Below are 18,156 nucleotides of genomic sequence, written 5' to 3'. Positions count from 1 at the left end.
ATCCATGTCAGCCGGATGCTGTCTGGGTTTGTAGTGACAGTTGGACTGCATTAGCGTGCCTTTAGATATCATCCATCCATCCATCAATCTTTTTCTTTTTGGTCAACATTAAAAGACATTACCAAACATTTATAGATATAAACTGCTTTAAGACTGCTTTATGCATTCTGTACAGTTGCAACACACCTACATTAGAATCAAACCTGGCTTAATTAAACCCCATAAATTTATATTCTGTCATCTTACTCATGCTCCTGTCATTTCAAACGACTGTGGAACAAAAATGAAGATATTTATAATATAACGTAATAATTCTGGTTCATTCTGGTTGTGTGGACTCACCGAATGTGGACAGAATAATGTGACAGAATATTGAAAATATCTTAATTTGTGTTCCAAAAGAAATATCAGTTTGACTTAGATACTCTCAATTGTTGAGCTTGCACAAAGTGACAGAAGAGGTATTTGAGAAGATCCAGAAAGCAGGATATACAGCCTCAATAAAAGGAAAGACAAATGTGTGGAAAGGGTAGGCCCTGTCCTGCACATTATAGAATGTTGCACTTCCCTGATCACAGTCCAGCAAGACGCCCACGCGGCTCGGGTTGGGATTCTGCAGCACCGTCTCGATGCTGTTGTGCCATGCAGAAAGCTTCACGTTAAACCACTCCACACACCAGGAGTCTGCATTACGCCCCAGACGGCTAGACGGACCCTTGCGGTCGATTCTTCCATATGCAAGTCCCAGTCCGCAGAAGTTGTTACTGCTCATTTTGATCTCCCAATAATGACGGCCCTGAGAGAAACCCTTTGTGCAGAGCACCTGGGAACAAACAGAAAAGCGAAGGGGAATATCTGGATAATGAGCTGGGTCATCCGAGACTGTGGCTTTGGTGTTGTTTTCAGTCAGCAAGATCCGCTTGTGAGCTGTTCTGACGTCAAAATTGAGGATAGTGCCATCTAGACAGAAGAAACACAAGCATATAGATGTAAAAGGTGATGAACATGAACAAGTGGATAAAATCTAAACTATGTCAAACTCACATTTAAGAAGGTCACTTCGTTTAACAGAGTTTAGCACATCTGGTGAAACAGCAGGTGGATCTGTAATGAGAGAAAGAGGAAATAAAAAGCTTTCAGAAACCACTAATGTATTGCCTTCAAAAGGAATAAAATGTTTGCTCATTTCATTACTAGTACATAGTATTAGTATAAAAAATGCAAACAATCAGGCATGCATTTTCAAATATTTCTTCTGTCGCTACCCACAAAATTCAACAATTTGCCATTTCATGAAACCATTGTTTCAAACATTTGCAAACAGGGTTGCAAACTTATGTGGTGGAACTATAGCTCTCAACCTGTGGTTAGAAGCATAGTTTATTCTTAGATTATGCTCAAATGTACATATACGTGTCTTAAGTCGCTGGGGTATATTTGTAGCAATGGCTGATAATACATTGTATAGGTAAAATGATTGATTTTTCTTTTATGCCAATAATCATTAGGATATTAAGTAAAGATCATTTCCCATGAAGATATTTTGTAAATGTCCTACTTTAAATATATCAAAACGTAATTTTTGATTAGTAATATGCATTGCTAAGGACTTCATTCGGACAACTTTAAATGTGATTTTCTCTCTCTCTCTCTCTATATATATATATATATTTTTTGTTTGTTTGTTTGTTTGTTTGCAACCTCAGATTTCTAGATTTTCAAATAACTGTATCTCGGCTAAATACTGTCCTATCCTAACCATGTACCAAAGAAAAGCTTATTTATTCAGCTTTCAGATGATCTGAATAAATCTAAATTTAGAAAAATTTGAGACTGGTTTTGTGGTCCAGGGTCACACACACACACACACAGTCAGGTCCACATATATTTGGACACATGCACAATTTTTATTATTTTAGCTGCTGACCAAAACATATTCATGTTATTTAATGTATATGGGCTAAAAGTACACACTCTGAGCTTTAATTTGAGGGTATTCTTATCTAAATCTTAAATTGTAGGAAAAGTTAAGGATTTACAGTTCTTATTTTTAATTTTTATTACTTTAATATGTATCTTCCCCCTTTTCAAGAGACCATAAGTAATTGGACTGTTGACTCAAACGCTGTTTTTAATGGACAGGTGTGGGCGATTCTTTCATTATTTCAACATCAATTAAGCAGGTAAAAGGTCAAGAGTTGATTCTAAGTGGGCCATTTGCATTTGGACGCTGTTGCTGTGAACGGTGTGGGGTCAAAGGATCTCTCCATACAAGTGAAACAGACAATTAGGCTTCAAAAATTAATCAAATCCATCAGAGAGATAGCAGGAACATTAGGAGTGGCCAAATCAACAGTTTGGTACATTTTGAGAAAATGAGGATGCACTAGTGAGCTCAGCAACATAAAAAGGCTTGGACATTCACAGAAGACAACAGCAGTGGATGATCAGAGGATCCTCTTCATGGTAAAGAAAACCCTTTCACAAACATTTCCCAAAGAAGAACACTCTCCAGGAGGGAGGTGTGTCACTGTCAAAGTCTACAATCAAGATATGACTTAACCAGGGCAAATACAGAGGGTTCACCACAAGGTGCAAACAAGGCCAGATTAGACTTTGCCAAAAAAAATCTAAAAAAGCCAGACTTCTTCTGGAAAAGCATTCTTTGGACAACCTGTACCAAAATGACAGGAATAAAAAAGTATGGAGAAGCTTTGTAACAGCTCATGATCCAAAGCATACAATATCATCTGTGAAACATGGCGGAGCAGTGTGATGGCATGAGCGTGTGTGGCTTCCAGTGGCACTGGGTCACTGGTGTTTACTGAAGATGTGGCAGGTGGCAGAAGCAGCCGGAAGAATTCAGAAGTGTACAGGGATATACTCTCTGCCCAGATTCAGTCAAATGGAGCAAAGTTGATTGGGCAGTGCTTCATAGTGTGGGATTACAAATTTATAAAATGTTAAATAAAGCTGACATATCCAAGAAGATCAAATCAGGAAAATAAAGTGTTTGAGATAATGACCTTTTGTTTTTATGCTCTTCCTGACCATGGTAATGTGAAGGTATGGGCAATACTGTCAGGCACCTCTGTATTTCAATGACACTGTTATGCTGACAAGATCAAAGATCTCGGAAAATGGAAATTGGCCAGTATCAGGCCGATCCCTGTATGCAATTTACATGCTTTGTTTAAATGGTCTCCACCTCTACTGTATGGATCCCTCCCACTTGAATGTATAAACTCTCCAAAGTATCACTGCTTTGGTTAGATTTTTGATGACTACAGCGCTACCCAGAGCATTCTCAATAAAGAGTTCTGCTAAAGATTACCCAAGAGTCTCCTGGTCTTCGTTTCTGAGTTTCCAACAATAGTACAAACGGACAATGACCCAAAACATATTCCAAAAGCAATCCAGGAGTTTTTGAAGGAAAAAAAAACTCTGAAAAGGCCAAGTCAATCTCTTGATTTCAACCCGGTTGAGCATTTAGACAAAACAATTGAAGTCAGCTTCAGCAAAGGCCTGGCAAAGCATCACAAAGGAGGAAACCTAGTCTCAGGTGATGTCCATGAGTTCCAGACTTAAGGCAGTCATTGCCTGCAGATGATTCTCAACAAAATATTAAAAATGAACATTTTATTTATGATTATATTTATTTGTCCAAATATATTTGAGGCCCTGAAAATTGTGTACTGTGTATAAAAATAGCTGTAATTCCTAAGCATTTTATGTTTTTTTTTTTTGTTGAACCCCTTGAATTAAAACAGTAAAGTCTGTTGTGTTAGTGTCCATATATATGGACCTGACTGTGTGTATGTATGCATGTGTGTGTATATATATATATATATATATATATATATATATATATATATACATATATATATATATACATATACATATATATATATATACATATCTATATATGTGTATATATCTATCTATCTATATATGTATATATGTATATATATATATATATGTGTGTGTGTATATATATATACACACACATATACACACACATATATATATATATATATATATATATATATATATACATATATATATATATACACACATATACATATATATATATATATATATATATATATATATATATATATATATATATATATTTTAGTGTGGCAACAATCAGTGCCTTTTTTGAAGAGTACACATGTGCTTTATTAATACTACATCTTTGAGTGGGAACTGCACCCCTGCCTGACATTCAATAATATAAAAACGCCTGGTCTGATATATTTCTTTTCTGCTTCTAGAGTAGCATCTGCAATCTATTCTGGAATTACAGTAAATGCTGTAGTTTTGGAGCACAGACCCCTTACAGTAAAGATTCAATTTTGGAGGGCAAGATTGAAGAAGAACTTTTTCCACATACTTATGTCAGGTATGTCTACAGTTTTAACTGTGATGTCAAGCAAGTTTTCCATGCTTTTGGAGAAAACAGGATTTGCTCCTTTAGAAGGATTCCTAGGTTCTGACAAAGAGGATATACATATAATGTTAGAATCATTTCTAAGAAACATTCATTTGATTCACATTCCTTTTCAGAACAATTTTAGAAAATCTCTGTGAAACATAAACTAACACAGGCCCCTCAGTTTTTAATCAAATCACTAGGTGTAAATATGTTCAACACACATAACAGTAATCAGGCAAACATTAATAGTCAGATGTAAAATAATGAACACATGGAGGGATAGTCAGAGCTTACTGTTTGGCTTCTGGTCTTTGCGATCTTTCTGATCTTTAGCAGGCTTGCCTATCAAGAAATAGAAGAACAATGAGAGGAAGGGGTACATTTAAATGTGTGTTTTTTATGGCTCCAAAATATAATTTAAAAAAATTTATATATATAAGCAGTTGACTTGCTGAAATTTTTCTGTTTAGTTCCTGGAGCCTTGGCTTTGGGACCAGAGGTTGGACTGGGAGATGTCAAATGTGCTGAAGGGTCAAACCACGCAATTGGTGCCTTTTGCATCCCTTAGAAATAAACAAACATAGAATTAATAAAAGAAAAAATAAATATGTGATTTAAAAACTGCAATATTATGTATTCTTTTATTATTATTACATCAAATTAAAGTCAATGAAACATTATTTTAAATAACTTAAATAGCATTTATGCTGGTAGCGGTAAGGTAAGGTTTTTGGCCTGTCCCATACTATGATTTTTCTTTTTCAGCAGGATTTTTAATTTGCAAAATAAAAGGCAAAATGATATAAAAATCACATTTGCATATCGTTTTAAATTTCATTGTTAAGCAATGTTTTTGGGATAGGTGTAAATTTTTCTATAAATTAAAAATCATTTTATTGGTGTCAGTCTTGTTACCCTCATCAAAAAACCCTGTAAAATAATGGCACATTTAAGTGGCATCACATCTGGGAGGTTACATCTCTCAGGATTCCAACACTTAAAACATAAAAAGCATGTTTCTAGCTCTTAAAACATAAAAAGCACATTTCTAGCTCTTCTCTTTAATGTTCTATTTTAATATCTACAAGTAACAACCTTTCAATGTGTACAGCATGTGCTTTTATGAACTTGACTATTAGCTAGAAATTAGCAAATTAGTTTGAAATAGTCAAACATGTTACTGTCAGCCCTGTTACTTTGCATGTTTTGATGTGGGTAACAGGGATTAGGTGTCACCCTTATATTTTATTATATAATTATTATTATTATATAAAAATCTATATTTTATTTTTGACCTTTTTTAACATCACAATGTCTCTTTAAAAAAACAATTTTTCTTAATTGACATGGTATCCTTCCAAAATTAGGATGTTCTTGGTCATCTGAATGACAAGTATAAAAAATAAAAACATTTTAAATCCAAAATTTGAAATAATCCCATTGAAAAAAGGGACTAAAATGCTGCTCATATATGTGAAAACTATCACATAGTTCTAATTAAATAATAGTATATAGTAACGCTTGTGTCTGTAACAGGGTTGACAAAAATACCAACATGAGGTAAAATAATAAATTGCTAGCTTCAGATGGCAAAATACACTTTTTTTAAGGTGTCTTCATTTCATGGATATTAAAAAAATGTGATTTAAATATTTTATTTTTGAATTTTTACAACTGGAAAAGGCACCGATATCATGTAATTACCCCGAAACATTGGGAGAAAAATGATTTAAAAATGAATGAGAAAAGATAGTTATAAATGGATGGGTTTAGGTTATACTGAATCAAGAGGCAACAAAGGCCCATTTAATTGCATGTGAGTTCCTACTTACACATGTCTCTTGGATTTGGCAAGAGGGGAGGAATCTCAATTGGGATTCCAGGGAATTGGTTTCCTAGACCAAAAGGATTAGAAAAGCAGTTCTAAATCTACTGGCAGCAGTTTTATTAAGAATAATAAGCTAGGTGATTTTACTTATTTTATCAATTAATTTGAATTTAATTGATAAAAATGTTTTGCCACAACTTCATTTCAGGAATCACGACTGTAAATAGAAATATTACCAAATGTTAAGAGTTAGACACGTTGACAATATGCTAATGATAACAGTTAAGAGAAAACAATGATCTGACCACATGAAGGTGCACGTGATTAACTACTCACGTGTGATGCACTCCATGAAGGACCGGAAGCAGAATATATTTCTAGGTGCTATTCACACAGATTGTTGAAAAAGATACGACAGGGGCAGTGGGATAGGAAAAAAAAGCAAGGAGATGGGAGCTGAACTTCTTATAACTTGAGCACTGCATTTTTAGAATGACATTTCATGCACATATTAGTGCAATGTTCAAATGCATCCATCAAGTGCATGTTTATAGAGAAAAAACTGAGCAGTGGATTGCAAAAACATGTAAAGAACTAAATCTGATATTTCATGTTTGCATGAAATAGTCTACTGAGACAATAGTCTGCTGGTGCTACACTTTTAGTGATTTTGAATTACCCTGAATTTTGACATTTCTTTTTGCATTTCTTGTATTATTCCGCAACATACAGGTTTAAGACAAGCTTGTACAAGAAGTTCCTTCATATTTCATGCATATTTACTGTAAAAATGATATCTAACAAGTGATTTGTTTTACATTTATTTCATGTTGACAACTTAGGCCACGATCAGAGAAAACGTGTTTTTCTGGTTTGAAAATGGATGGGGCAATGGACTGTGCAGTGCACTGCTGTTTTTCTTTTGTTGCTAGCCAACCACTGAATCAGCTGTCCTGTCAGTCTAAACAAGGATTATAGCGCAAGCGAACCAGAATCTTTGATTTGCTGTTAAGTTAACTGCCATATTAGCAGAAACTTTTAACATGGTGGTTGTGGTTCGTGAAGTCAGTTCTGAGTAACCTGCGACAGTCTCCTCCATCATTGCAGTCTCCAGACATTCTAAGCTACTGTAAACTTCATTACATGTAAAATTAATTTGACTGGACAATGAAAAAAACCCGCAAATGACGCTGGGTGTTCAGAGCACTCCTGCAAAATGCAAGGCACAGCAGGTGGCCAAAATACAAAACCCCTGGGGCACATAAACAGCACACAAAACGCTCACTGACAATAGAAAACAATTTAAAAAAGGCACCTCTCACTGGAAAAAATGCATTCTGTCTGATCGGGTCCATAATGTGTGGTACACTCGGAATAGAACTTTCTTTAACTAGATAGAGAATGTTAATATAGAGAATGTTACTTGAATCATGTTACATTTTTTAAGGTGATTAAATGTTAGTTAATTGTGGTTAAATTTGTAAGAGGATTTAAATGTAAATAAATAAATAATCTCACCTGCGCCAAGAACAGATTTCTCAAACTCTGTAAAAACATTTGTATATCAAAACTCTTAGCATGCACTATGACTCTGTGTGGTGGTGCTGTACACAAACATCAAAACATGCTGAACAATTTACACAAGCTCTGCACTTACCTGGTTTAAGTAAAGAGATTCTGTTTTCTAATGGCTGCTGCATTAATTTGGTGATCCACTCCTTCAGTGCAACTGCAGAGGCATGATAAGCTATCACCTCTTTACTTTCCACATTCACACGAGGGTTATGGGGCTCAAAATTTACCACAGAGGGCAAATCCACAGAGGCCTGTGACAGAGATTGGTAAAGTCAAGAATACAAACAAAGTCTATGTAGCCTATTTTGAATTGACTCTTTGTAAGAGATCCTAGACCAGCACTGAGCTTCACACACAATCTTTAATCATACATCTAAGGCCCAAATAACAGTAATAAAAATGTAAAATATATTTCAATATTTGGTCACATAATCACACTCTACTTCACCTTTATGAATGCTAGTGACTGCGACTGGTCCAGCAGAATGTTGATCTCAGATTTGGTCCTACTCATCTTCTCGATGTTCTCATTAAATTTCTTTATCATGGTGACCAGTTTGCTCTGACCTTTTTCCTGTTCCTTATCGATAGTAAGCATGGCTTCTTTCTCATCTCGGTCAATCATTTCTCTAATCTGCCTGTATTCAGTCTCAAGAATACGTTTGCGGGTTGTAGCTAGCTCCTGGAAAAGCAAAACCAAAGGAAATTAAAGCTCCACATGCTCACCTACAGTATGTGATAGTTAAAACTGTATATGTACATCTTGTCATCTCTTACTGTCCACTCATCTTAATCTGCTAAAGATTCCAAAAGAAAAAGAAAAATTTCCAAACCTTTAATTTGACTTGTTGCTCCTTCATCTGTGTCATAACCTGCTGATTCTTGTCCATTTTGACATCAAGGATGTTGAGCTTGTCAGTCAGGTCAGTCTAAAAAAGTTTTAAGAATAACAACAATTTTAGGGAATCCCTTCATTGCCGTATGTTTAAGACCACACAATCCTACTAGATGTTTACATCGCTGCTTCCAGAGACTCGAACCTACAACCTTTGAGTTACAAGTATTCTATTGCTCTTCCTCTAAAGCTGTTCCATTATCGATGAAACTTTGCAACATTGACAGCTCTTGAACTGAACTGAATCAACAATGGACTTAATTGAGCTGACGAATCTAGAGCTGCTTTAAATAATTAATTTAATCTTTGATTACATTTGCAACATCCTCTGTCATTGAACTAAACTTAATAAACAATGAACAGGTTTACTTTTTATTTACTATGCTATCTACTAACTGAATTCAGTTTATTTTATAATTTGGTGGACTGCAACACTGACAATGTTACTGAACTAAACTGAATCAGCACTGACCTAAATTAAGCCAAATATTGACAACTGTCTTCTGTGGATCTGCTTTTCAGCCATTTTAGAATTTCATTTTGCTACACTGTTTTGGTGAAGCTAATTTGAAACAATCTGTATTTTATAAAAGGGCTATATAAATAACTGTGACTTGACTTGAAATGTGACAATGACCTTACAGAATGCTGATATCCGGGTACACCGATGTTGTACCCAGTTCTGATTTCTACTTGGTAGGTTTAGGAGTAGGTGTGGTGGAGGGGTTAGGATTATGGAATAAGGTAGCGATTTGAGTGACGTATAACATTAATTTGGCAAGGGGTCAGAATTCGGGCCGCGCTCGTTTGATATTTCTTGAGTAGATTATGCTGCAGTAAAATCACTTATCAAGGTTATCTATAATATTTGTTCACATCTGTTTCTTCATTCAGATTTACAAATAGCCCCTAAATTACCTTTTGTTTGAAGCGTCGCTCATCTGCCGTGATAAACTCACAGCCTTTATGCATGTCCTGCAGACAGGTACTGCACATGCAGCTCTGGTGTTGATTGCAGTAGAACTCCATCAGTTTGCCATGATCTGAACAGAGACGCTCCATTAGATCTGGCAGCGGATCAGACAGTTGATGCGCCCGGAAAATGGCATTCTCCCGGTGGGGCCTGACATGCTCCTCACAATAAGACGCCATACATGTCAGACAAGTTTTGACGGCTTTGGCTTCCATGCAGTTATCACATTTGATTACATCTGGATCTTTCATTTTCACCTCAAAATGTTCCTTGACTGGTTCAGAGACGCCTGCTTTTATTCTATAGGCGTCGAGCACTGCGCTGAGGACGGTGTTCTTCTTTAATTCAGGTTTACTGGTGAACACCATTCGACATTGAGGACAGGACAGAGATGATACCCTGTCGTTCCATGTCGCTTCGAGACAGTTAGCGCAGAAACTGTGTCCACAGATTAAACTCACCGGGTTCTCGAACAGACATAAACAGATACTACATGTTAACTCATCTTCAAGACCCAGCAGAGACATATTTTCCGCCATTGTGACACGTCCAAGTTAACAGCGATCACTGAGTCAACACACTTCTCAACTGCGCCCTTTACAATGAAAACGAAACTTAACTAGGCGCAGGCGCAGGCGCAGGCGCAGGCGGAGACACGAAACTTCAACGGTCCACATGACACAAAGTCATGAATCAACTTATGTCTTCGAGTCTTCGATAGACAAAATATTACAAAAATTACCTGCGATTGTTTCTAATTTTGAGTGCACTGATATCCTTAGGTAATATGTAGAAAATGTTTAATTTAAAATTCTTTCATGCTACATTCAAATTTTCTAATACAGTTTATAAATTAAAAAAAATTTATAGTAATATATTTTTTTAAAGTTACAAAAAAACAGTTTGTTGCGTTGTGTCTGTGCAGATTTTATTCATTTATTGCTTAAACGTACAAATATCATAGTTTTTTTTTCTCCAAATGTACACAAGAGGGTACTGTTTGATTATAAAATCGTTGTTTGAATATTTGGTTGGTAAAAACAAGACTGACAGTCTAAGTAGAATTTGAAAGATTCTGAAGAACTTTTTAATCATTATCATTATTTTATTAGACTATAGTCTCTACGTCAAGGTGTTTATTATAGTTGCCACTCAATTTCACTAGTAAGTCAAATTGCAAATTGCTCCAGCAAATTGCATTCATTGAAAAACATCTCTGAATCTGTGATCTCATAGGCTATATGAAAGACTTTCGTGAGTCAAGGTTTTATCTAAACTAAAAAATGCACAGTTTTTGTTTTTATTCTACAATCTGTATTTAGTATTCAACAATTTATTTTATATGCTATTTATGAATTTCTCTTCTTGCAGATGTTCACAATATATATTTACAGTATAGGCCTATTTAATTAATTCATTAATTCATTAGCCTATTTGAATTAATTATGGCCCAACTTTGAACAGAGATGTTTTGTACAAGCACACTTTTATGGGGACATTTTCAGAACCTTTGAACAACATATACTATTATAATACTTAAGTTGTAATATATAATTATAGCCTCATTGGCTGAGCAGTCCCCTCATGCCTCCATTCCTCTCTTGTCCCCTGATTCCACACACATGATTCTGAATACTCGTTATAGAGTATTAAATGTAGAGAATGAAAGTTAAGAGAATAAAAATTCCATCTACACTTGACCATACACTAGCACTCTCTATTCTATTTCTATTTTATTTGTTTTCTTTTTATTAATTAAAAACATTGAGCCTCTAACACTATTCTATTTCTGTTCTATACTGGTTTGCTTTTTATTTATTATAATAAAAAACTTGACCCTTAATACTAGCACTCTCTATACTATTTCTATTCCATCTACTTGTTTTCATTTATTTATCATAAAACACATGACCCTCTAACATTAACTTGGCCCTCTATTTCTATCTACTATCTATTTTTAATCTACTATTTAAATTTTTTTATTTATTATTAAAAAAATGCTACATGTACTGCATTAGTATTATCCAAGTCACATCACTTACATAGTGTTGCTCTTTTGTTGCTTTGATTGCTTCTATTGTCCTTCAATTGTAAGTTGCTTTAAATAAAAGTGGCTACTAAATGATACATGTAAAACTATTATCATTTTAATTAAATTATAATTTAAGTACAATTAGATTTAGAATGTTTATGGAGTCTAATTGCCTTTTGACGTTTATGTTAACTAACTTGCTTAGTGACTTGCTTCTGCCCTAAATTGTAAATGATCCACAGAGGTCTAAATAAAGGTTCTTGAGTGTGTGTGGTCACATGTTTACTGACTGTCAGCCTGACACACTTCCTTTCTGCATGTTTTTGAATCACATGGATTCATATATTGTATTATTTTATTTTTCTAGTTAATTACTTGTCCATTAATCTATGATACATTATTTTGTTGTTTGCTGAAAAATACAGCAGGCCACTTGGAAGAGCTTCAAAAATTCATACTGAGTTTGCCTCCATGCATCACACTGAGACCTGACAATAACTCTCAGCGGTGTTAGTGTGACCCCTGACTTTGACATCTTCTGGCACGGTGTATGACATGTTTGGCACCACGCTTATCTTATATTGGCAGCTGATACGTCTCAGTAATAATTAATCCAGTGTTAAATGCTAACCTATTTACACATGGAATCAATGACCTTTCGTTTTGCAGGAAATACTCAAGGAAACTGCTAAAGGTTATTTAGGACCACTTGAAATTTTAGCAGTACATTTAGCATTTAAAAAGTCCATATAAGGATGTTAAACAATGCATCACATTTCTTTGGACTTCCAGTTTCAGCTTTAGTCTTTCACCCAGCAGCAGCACAGCCTTTTAGAGTGAAGAAGTTTATAATGTCATTTCTGTCCGCAGAGGAACTGCATTATAGGAACTAGAGACAAAGAGAGGAAGAATAAATATTCTAGTTCATGCTTGAACACAAAGTTGATGTTTGGGTTCAGGATGACCCCAAAATGTCATTGAGTTGTGTGAGGGGTGGGTGGGTTTGATATTTGTGATGTGTTGAGTGTCCAGATGCTCACAGCAGGGATAACCTCCACCTCCTGCAGACTGTGTCCATTTGGTTTGTCCAGAAACACACATGTGCCTTCATTAACACCTTACGGTGCCACTGGTAAACACATTCCATTTCTCCATTCCTGTAGTGTTACACTGACTGTGACAGACAAAATCTATAGGGAACAGAAGAATCCTCAGTGGTTTTAACCCTGCATACATTATAAAAATATTGTGATTTTTTTTTAAATCTAAAGCAGCAAAGCACAATGCTATGAAACAATTGTATCATTTACAATAAAAAAAGAAAAAAAAAGTAAGTGTAACAGCCTTTACAAAACTAATAAGTACAATTTTGTAGCTTCACTTCCACTTTATGACTTTATACTTACTGTTAAATAAATAAAAATGTGTTTTTAAAAAAGGAGGCACTTTATGAATAAACAAATAAATACATAAATAACTCACCATGACAACTGTGATATTCTCTATATGGCTGCATTAATATAACTCTTATTCATCCTTTCCTGGGCGATTTTTCTTTGTATATGAAATTTAAAATGTAGTTTATTAACTAACACATGCAAATCACATTTTAATGCTTGGAAAATAATAATAATGTATTCACACATATTTTAAAATTTCCAGGATTTAGTGGGACCAAAAGAAAGCAATTTTTTCATAGCTTCATTATTAACAATTTTTCTCTCTGATTTGCCAGCAGAGCGATTGTTTCCATCATGTCCTGTTCATTCAGATCAATTAACCTGCACTTTGATGTGAATCTTGGGCTCATTGCTTTGTTTTTCATGTCAACTTATGGGTATGATACTATGTTAGATTTGTAATTTGCCTGTGTGTATCTGAGTGTTATTTATTTGTCTGACTCAGAGTGTGATAGTGCCATTCTCAGAATTTCTTCTGGGTTTTATGCCAACCATTCTTTATACAAACTTCCTACATTTTACTGTGTTGTTTTCCTATTTAGCTTTTCCCCCTCCCCACTCGCAGACACACAGACTTTCTTTAATTAGTTGCAGAGTGCTCTGTGGCGTTATGGTTGAATGAAGGTGCTGTCACATAGACTCAGTTCTGTACTACTGCATACGCACATGCACAAACATTTCCACTGAATTCAGCACAGTAATTGATTGTACTGGGACAGCCAGCAGGCTCTTTTTATTACCTTGTGTGTGTATGTGTGTGTAATGCACAAGTCACTATTCCCTCTACAATTATTTTCTGTGTATTTAGTATGAACAGAGATCTGCTACTGTACTACCACTTCCTGCATCTACAATAATATTTTCCTAATGTGTTTTTTTTTCTTGCCTATGCCCTGACAACTCTATCAGTAATGCTCAAGTAACCCTTCATTTATATATAACTGACCAGAAAGTTTCCTCTTGATTTATTAACACCAGGTAAGAGTAACAATTTGTTTGTCTGTTGCAGTTGTTGACAGCTGAATAATTACTCAATGGGATTTTAGCAAACTTTTTGTATGCTAGAGTTTACTTAACATAAAGTTTGATAAATATGAAATATATTTTTTCAAATCTTTAAAGTTGGTTATTAAAATTATGAATAACTAAACTAGCCCTAACTACACTAATAATTTGCATGAAAAAGTCAATGAGGCAACTGTTTGAGTAACAATATTATTAAAAAATGTGTTCAACAGAAGAAAGAAACTCATACAGGTTTGTATCGACTTGAGGGTGAGTAAATAATGACAGAATTTAAATTTCTGGGTGAACAAATGTTATACTTTACAATCAGGAAGGAGGACGATGATTGTACAGTATGTGCTGCACATGTGAGGTGTTCTTTAGAGAATGTTTGTTCCGTATAGCTGTGATATGTTTTCTAATCTTTGCATTTATTGTATCTCAAAGTGAGACTTCTCTACCACTACTATCGGTTTCAAAAACCCAGAAAACTGCCGACCTAGGAAGCATTTTAAGGCATCACAGGCACAGTTTTACTTTATAAGAACTATATAAACATTTAGGTTTTTACAAATTCACAGCCATAAGACACAGAGAGATATACTTTTTTAAAAGTAAGCCTGAGTTTGTTTGTCTATTGCAGCTGTTGACAGTTGAATAATAACTTAGAGTGACATTTATCAAATCATTTCATTCTAGAGGTTACTTTTCATCAAAGCTTGGTAAATATGAAATATCTATGAGCAAACAGAACAATAATTTCTTTTCTTAACTTTTTTTTTTCAAAGCATACTAACTTAGTTCCTTACTTTAGCTCATACTAACCTGATCTCCTAATCATTATTGTGACCTAGAAAGAGATAAACATTGAATTTATTTACAATTTCACAACCATCAGAAGTTTAAGAGACATGTTTGGGAAGTGTTCCACATTTTTTGTGCTTTCCGCTTTTTGCCTGACCTGACTTTCTGCATATTCCTTTTTTCTTTCCTGTGACTATGCAGTCAGCATGTAGCTGCTTTTGTGCTGAGGGGATTTTTCTACAAGCAACTGATTTCCGTCTACCTACCATCTTTCTAATCATCTATCAGCACACACCATGATTGTCAAGCTGAGGATAAAATTATTTTTGAACAAAGCAGCTTGTATTGAACTATATTTATAAAACTCGTTAATTGTAATTCAGTTTAATATTACTTAGTTTTGGATTAAGAATGCTGAGAGAGGTACTAGGAACAGCCGAGGCTTTATCTTTTCTTTTGTGTAGACCCCATGTGGAGAATACTCGTTCATGGGGGTAAATCCCCTGGAATCCAAATTGACTAGGTTCAAACTGCAAGGGATCTGCAGATGCAGGCAGGAGGGAGTCTTCAAAATCAAAAGGCATAGACCAATCTGATGACATCAGCAATTTGCCAGTGATGTTAGTTTTCTGGCTGGAATACGCTGGAGCGAAGCTGTGTTAAATTGTCAGTCATGAAATGCATTATATATGCTTTTTAGATGTTTCTTCATCAACAGATTTCAAGCATGTAGATTGGTTTATAAACTGACATCTTTGGTTTGTTTGCCATTTTACCAAAGTTTGTGTGAATATGCTTGGTCTAAACTATGTTCATAGTTTCTCTGTGTGCATGTTTACACGTCGTTTTAGCATAAGTATCATCTAGGTATATGAATGACCTCCTCTGATAATCATTACCTTTGCTGGGGGAAAGACTTTGTTTATATTCTGTTCCAAGTCATGTTCATTACCATGCATGCAAATCCTTTGGGTAAACACCTACAGTTCTGTAGGGCTATCTAAAAACTAATGACACTCTGCCTAAATACAATTTGTTTAGCAGCTTATTCTATCACATCTTCTGCCTCTATTCTTTTCTTTCATCTATGTTTTTAGAGAGTTCCCTTTTATCTCTTTTTTTAGAGTCTGAAACTTTTTAGAATACTGAGACAGTACTTTAAATACTGAAGTGTTGTATGAAGCATAGAGAAGTCTCTTACAGAAAAGCTTCCTGTTTGTCAACACAACAAATTCGTGCAACAACTGACATCCCAAAAGTTCTTATCAATTTACTTATAAGAGACATACATTTGCCAAAATAAACACAACTCCTTCACATTTTCTGTTTGGGTGCATTTTACATTGTAGTAAAAAATTCAAAGTATCATCAAGTTTTATTCACCACAGGCTTTATTTTACTCAGACAATGAAAAATGGCATTATAAAACCCCATTGAAATCTTGAAGGAACCAGTGGCAAATTGTTCTGGCATCATAGACCACTCTATTGTGTGCAAAGCTCCAACCTTTGGCTCTGCAGCAATCACCTTCCGACCCGTGGCCAGGGGAAGGCTAAGCCTTATCCAGCCTTACACACATTCTCCCTATCCTGTCTACTTATTTGAACTTTTACTTCACAGTGGGCTGAAATATTTCTCGAGCTCACACATTAACACACTTTGATTATAAATGGGAAATGTATTCTAAAGTCAATTGAAGGCTTTTATTCAGTCTATCCATGCGAATTATACTCTGGACTGCAGTGTCTGAATAGAATCACTGATAGCCTTTACAAGGAAAGGGGCACAAACCTTTAACAAATTGCATTTAAACAAATAGCCAGCAGCCATTGGTTGATCTGTGGCCAAAGTCTTTCTGAGAGAGCCCATGAGAAAACATTCCTTTCCAGATAATTAGCTTTCATTCACCCATCCACCCCCCAAAGAGCCCAAACTCTCCCGGTCTCATTTTTTCTTAATCAGTCTCCAATGTCTCTACATGTTTGGTCTTATCAAGAAGATAAATATGGTAGATAAAATCAGAGGTCAGAGGGATGGAAAATTGACACCATCCATTTTTTATTCCTCCAAATACCAGGAGAAACAAGACACCGCTGTCCAAATGAGATACCAGGAAGAATAAGAGCTGTAAAGAGCTGTTTTGTACTTCCCTCAAGAGGCTAAAAGAGTTGGATGTGGTTTTGTGTGGTTTTGGGTCACTTGTATTAATGTGACGTGAAGTGAGAAACTGGAGACAGGTGTGGATGAAGAACATTTACCCAAGCTAATGCAAAACAGAGAGTAAGAAAACTTGATATGAGGAGACACACAGGGAGTGCGAGAATAAAACAGGTCAGAAGACAAAAATCAACAATACATTTTTTTCAGAAAGGGAAGAAAGTGGGGCAAGTATTGATTCAGCACATGGCTCAGTTTGTCTGGTATGGAGCAGCCATATTTCATTAAGATGGGCTTTGTTTGTGAACAAATGTCTTCAGGGATTATGCTGCTGGGGTCTCAAAGTCACAGGGCTTTAGAAGTCATGGGTAATTTTTTAGAATGATCACGGTGGGAGGTAACAGGACAGTTCAATGAAATAAATTAGCATTTAACACTCTTGTCCATCTATTTTACAATTAGATTTCAGAGCAGTTGTAAAAATAATAAGAGCAAGTTTCACTCTGAGATGGTTGCAGGTGTTAGAGGGCTTTTTGTGAGAAGATGTTTCAAAGTCTGCAGTACAACCCACACATCTAGTATCACAATGAATCATATGCGCAAACACACAATACAAACTGGTCTTGTAAGGAAGGAAGTAAGATTGGAAGGTTTGGTACTTTTGTGTGATGTGTTGAAATTAATATCATGTCCTCCAACTTCCCCTTTTGTGTTATTTCTGACGATACAAATCCATTGACTGTTTTTTCTCATATGTTTAGATTTTTTTCCCAACTGGATCTAAAAATGATCAACTTAAATTGAGTTTTTGCGATGTTTCAAGTCCCTAAAACACTCAGCTTTCGAACTAACGCACTTGCTGTTGCCACAGCAACTAGGTGTACCTGCATATGCAAATGTTTTTGGCAGGAGCCAGTGTGTAGCTTTTTCAGCTCCACCCATAGGACCTCCCCTAAAGCCGGTTGCCTGACAACAGCCATAGAGAGAGA

At 35.4% G+C, this 18,156-nt stretch overlaps 1 protein-coding gene across 7 annotated transcripts; it reads right to left on the bottom strand.

Moving 5' to 3' along the window:
* Positions 1–368: 368 nt before the first annotated feature.
* LOC132161306 (E3 ubiquitin/ISG15 ligase TRIM25-like) lies at positions 369–10,327 on the bottom strand. 7 transcript variants are annotated; one of them, XM_059571270.1, is made up of 12 exons: positions 9,655–10,326; positions 8,675–8,770; positions 8,290–8,523; positions 7,924–8,092; positions 7,785–7,811; positions 7,582–7,656; positions 6,271–6,333; positions 4,891–5,001; positions 4,733–4,780; positions 4,397–4,495; positions 1,045–1,104; positions 369–960 (listed from the first exon to the last, which is right to left on the bottom strand). In XM_059571270.1, exons 1-12 carry the CDS (start codon positions 10,246–10,248, stop codon positions 428–430), a joined length of 2,109 nt encoding a protein of 702 aa, XP_059427253.1. In that variant the 5' UTR covers positions 10,249–10,326; the 3' UTR covers positions 369–427. The 7 variants fall into 7 exon arrangements, with proteins under 7 accessions (XP_059427253.1, XP_059427256.1, XP_059427254.1 ...); XM_059571273.1 differs by lacking the exon at positions 4,397–4,495 and having other exon boundaries at positions 9,655–10,327; XM_059571271.1 differs by lacking the exon at positions 6,271–6,333.
* Between the last annotated feature and the right edge of the window lie 7,829 nt (positions 10,328–18,156).

Source organism: Carassius carassius, chromosome 17 (assembly GCF_963082965.1).
Source record: "Carassius carassius chromosome 17, fCarCar2.1, whole genome shotgun sequence".
In the NCBI taxonomy this organism is placed as follows: Eukaryota; Metazoa; Chordata; class Actinopteri; order Cypriniformes; family Cyprinidae; genus Carassius; species Carassius carassius.
The sequence above is the reverse complement of the archived record's forward strand: the minus strand, read 5'-3'. Positions and strand labels throughout refer to the sequence as shown.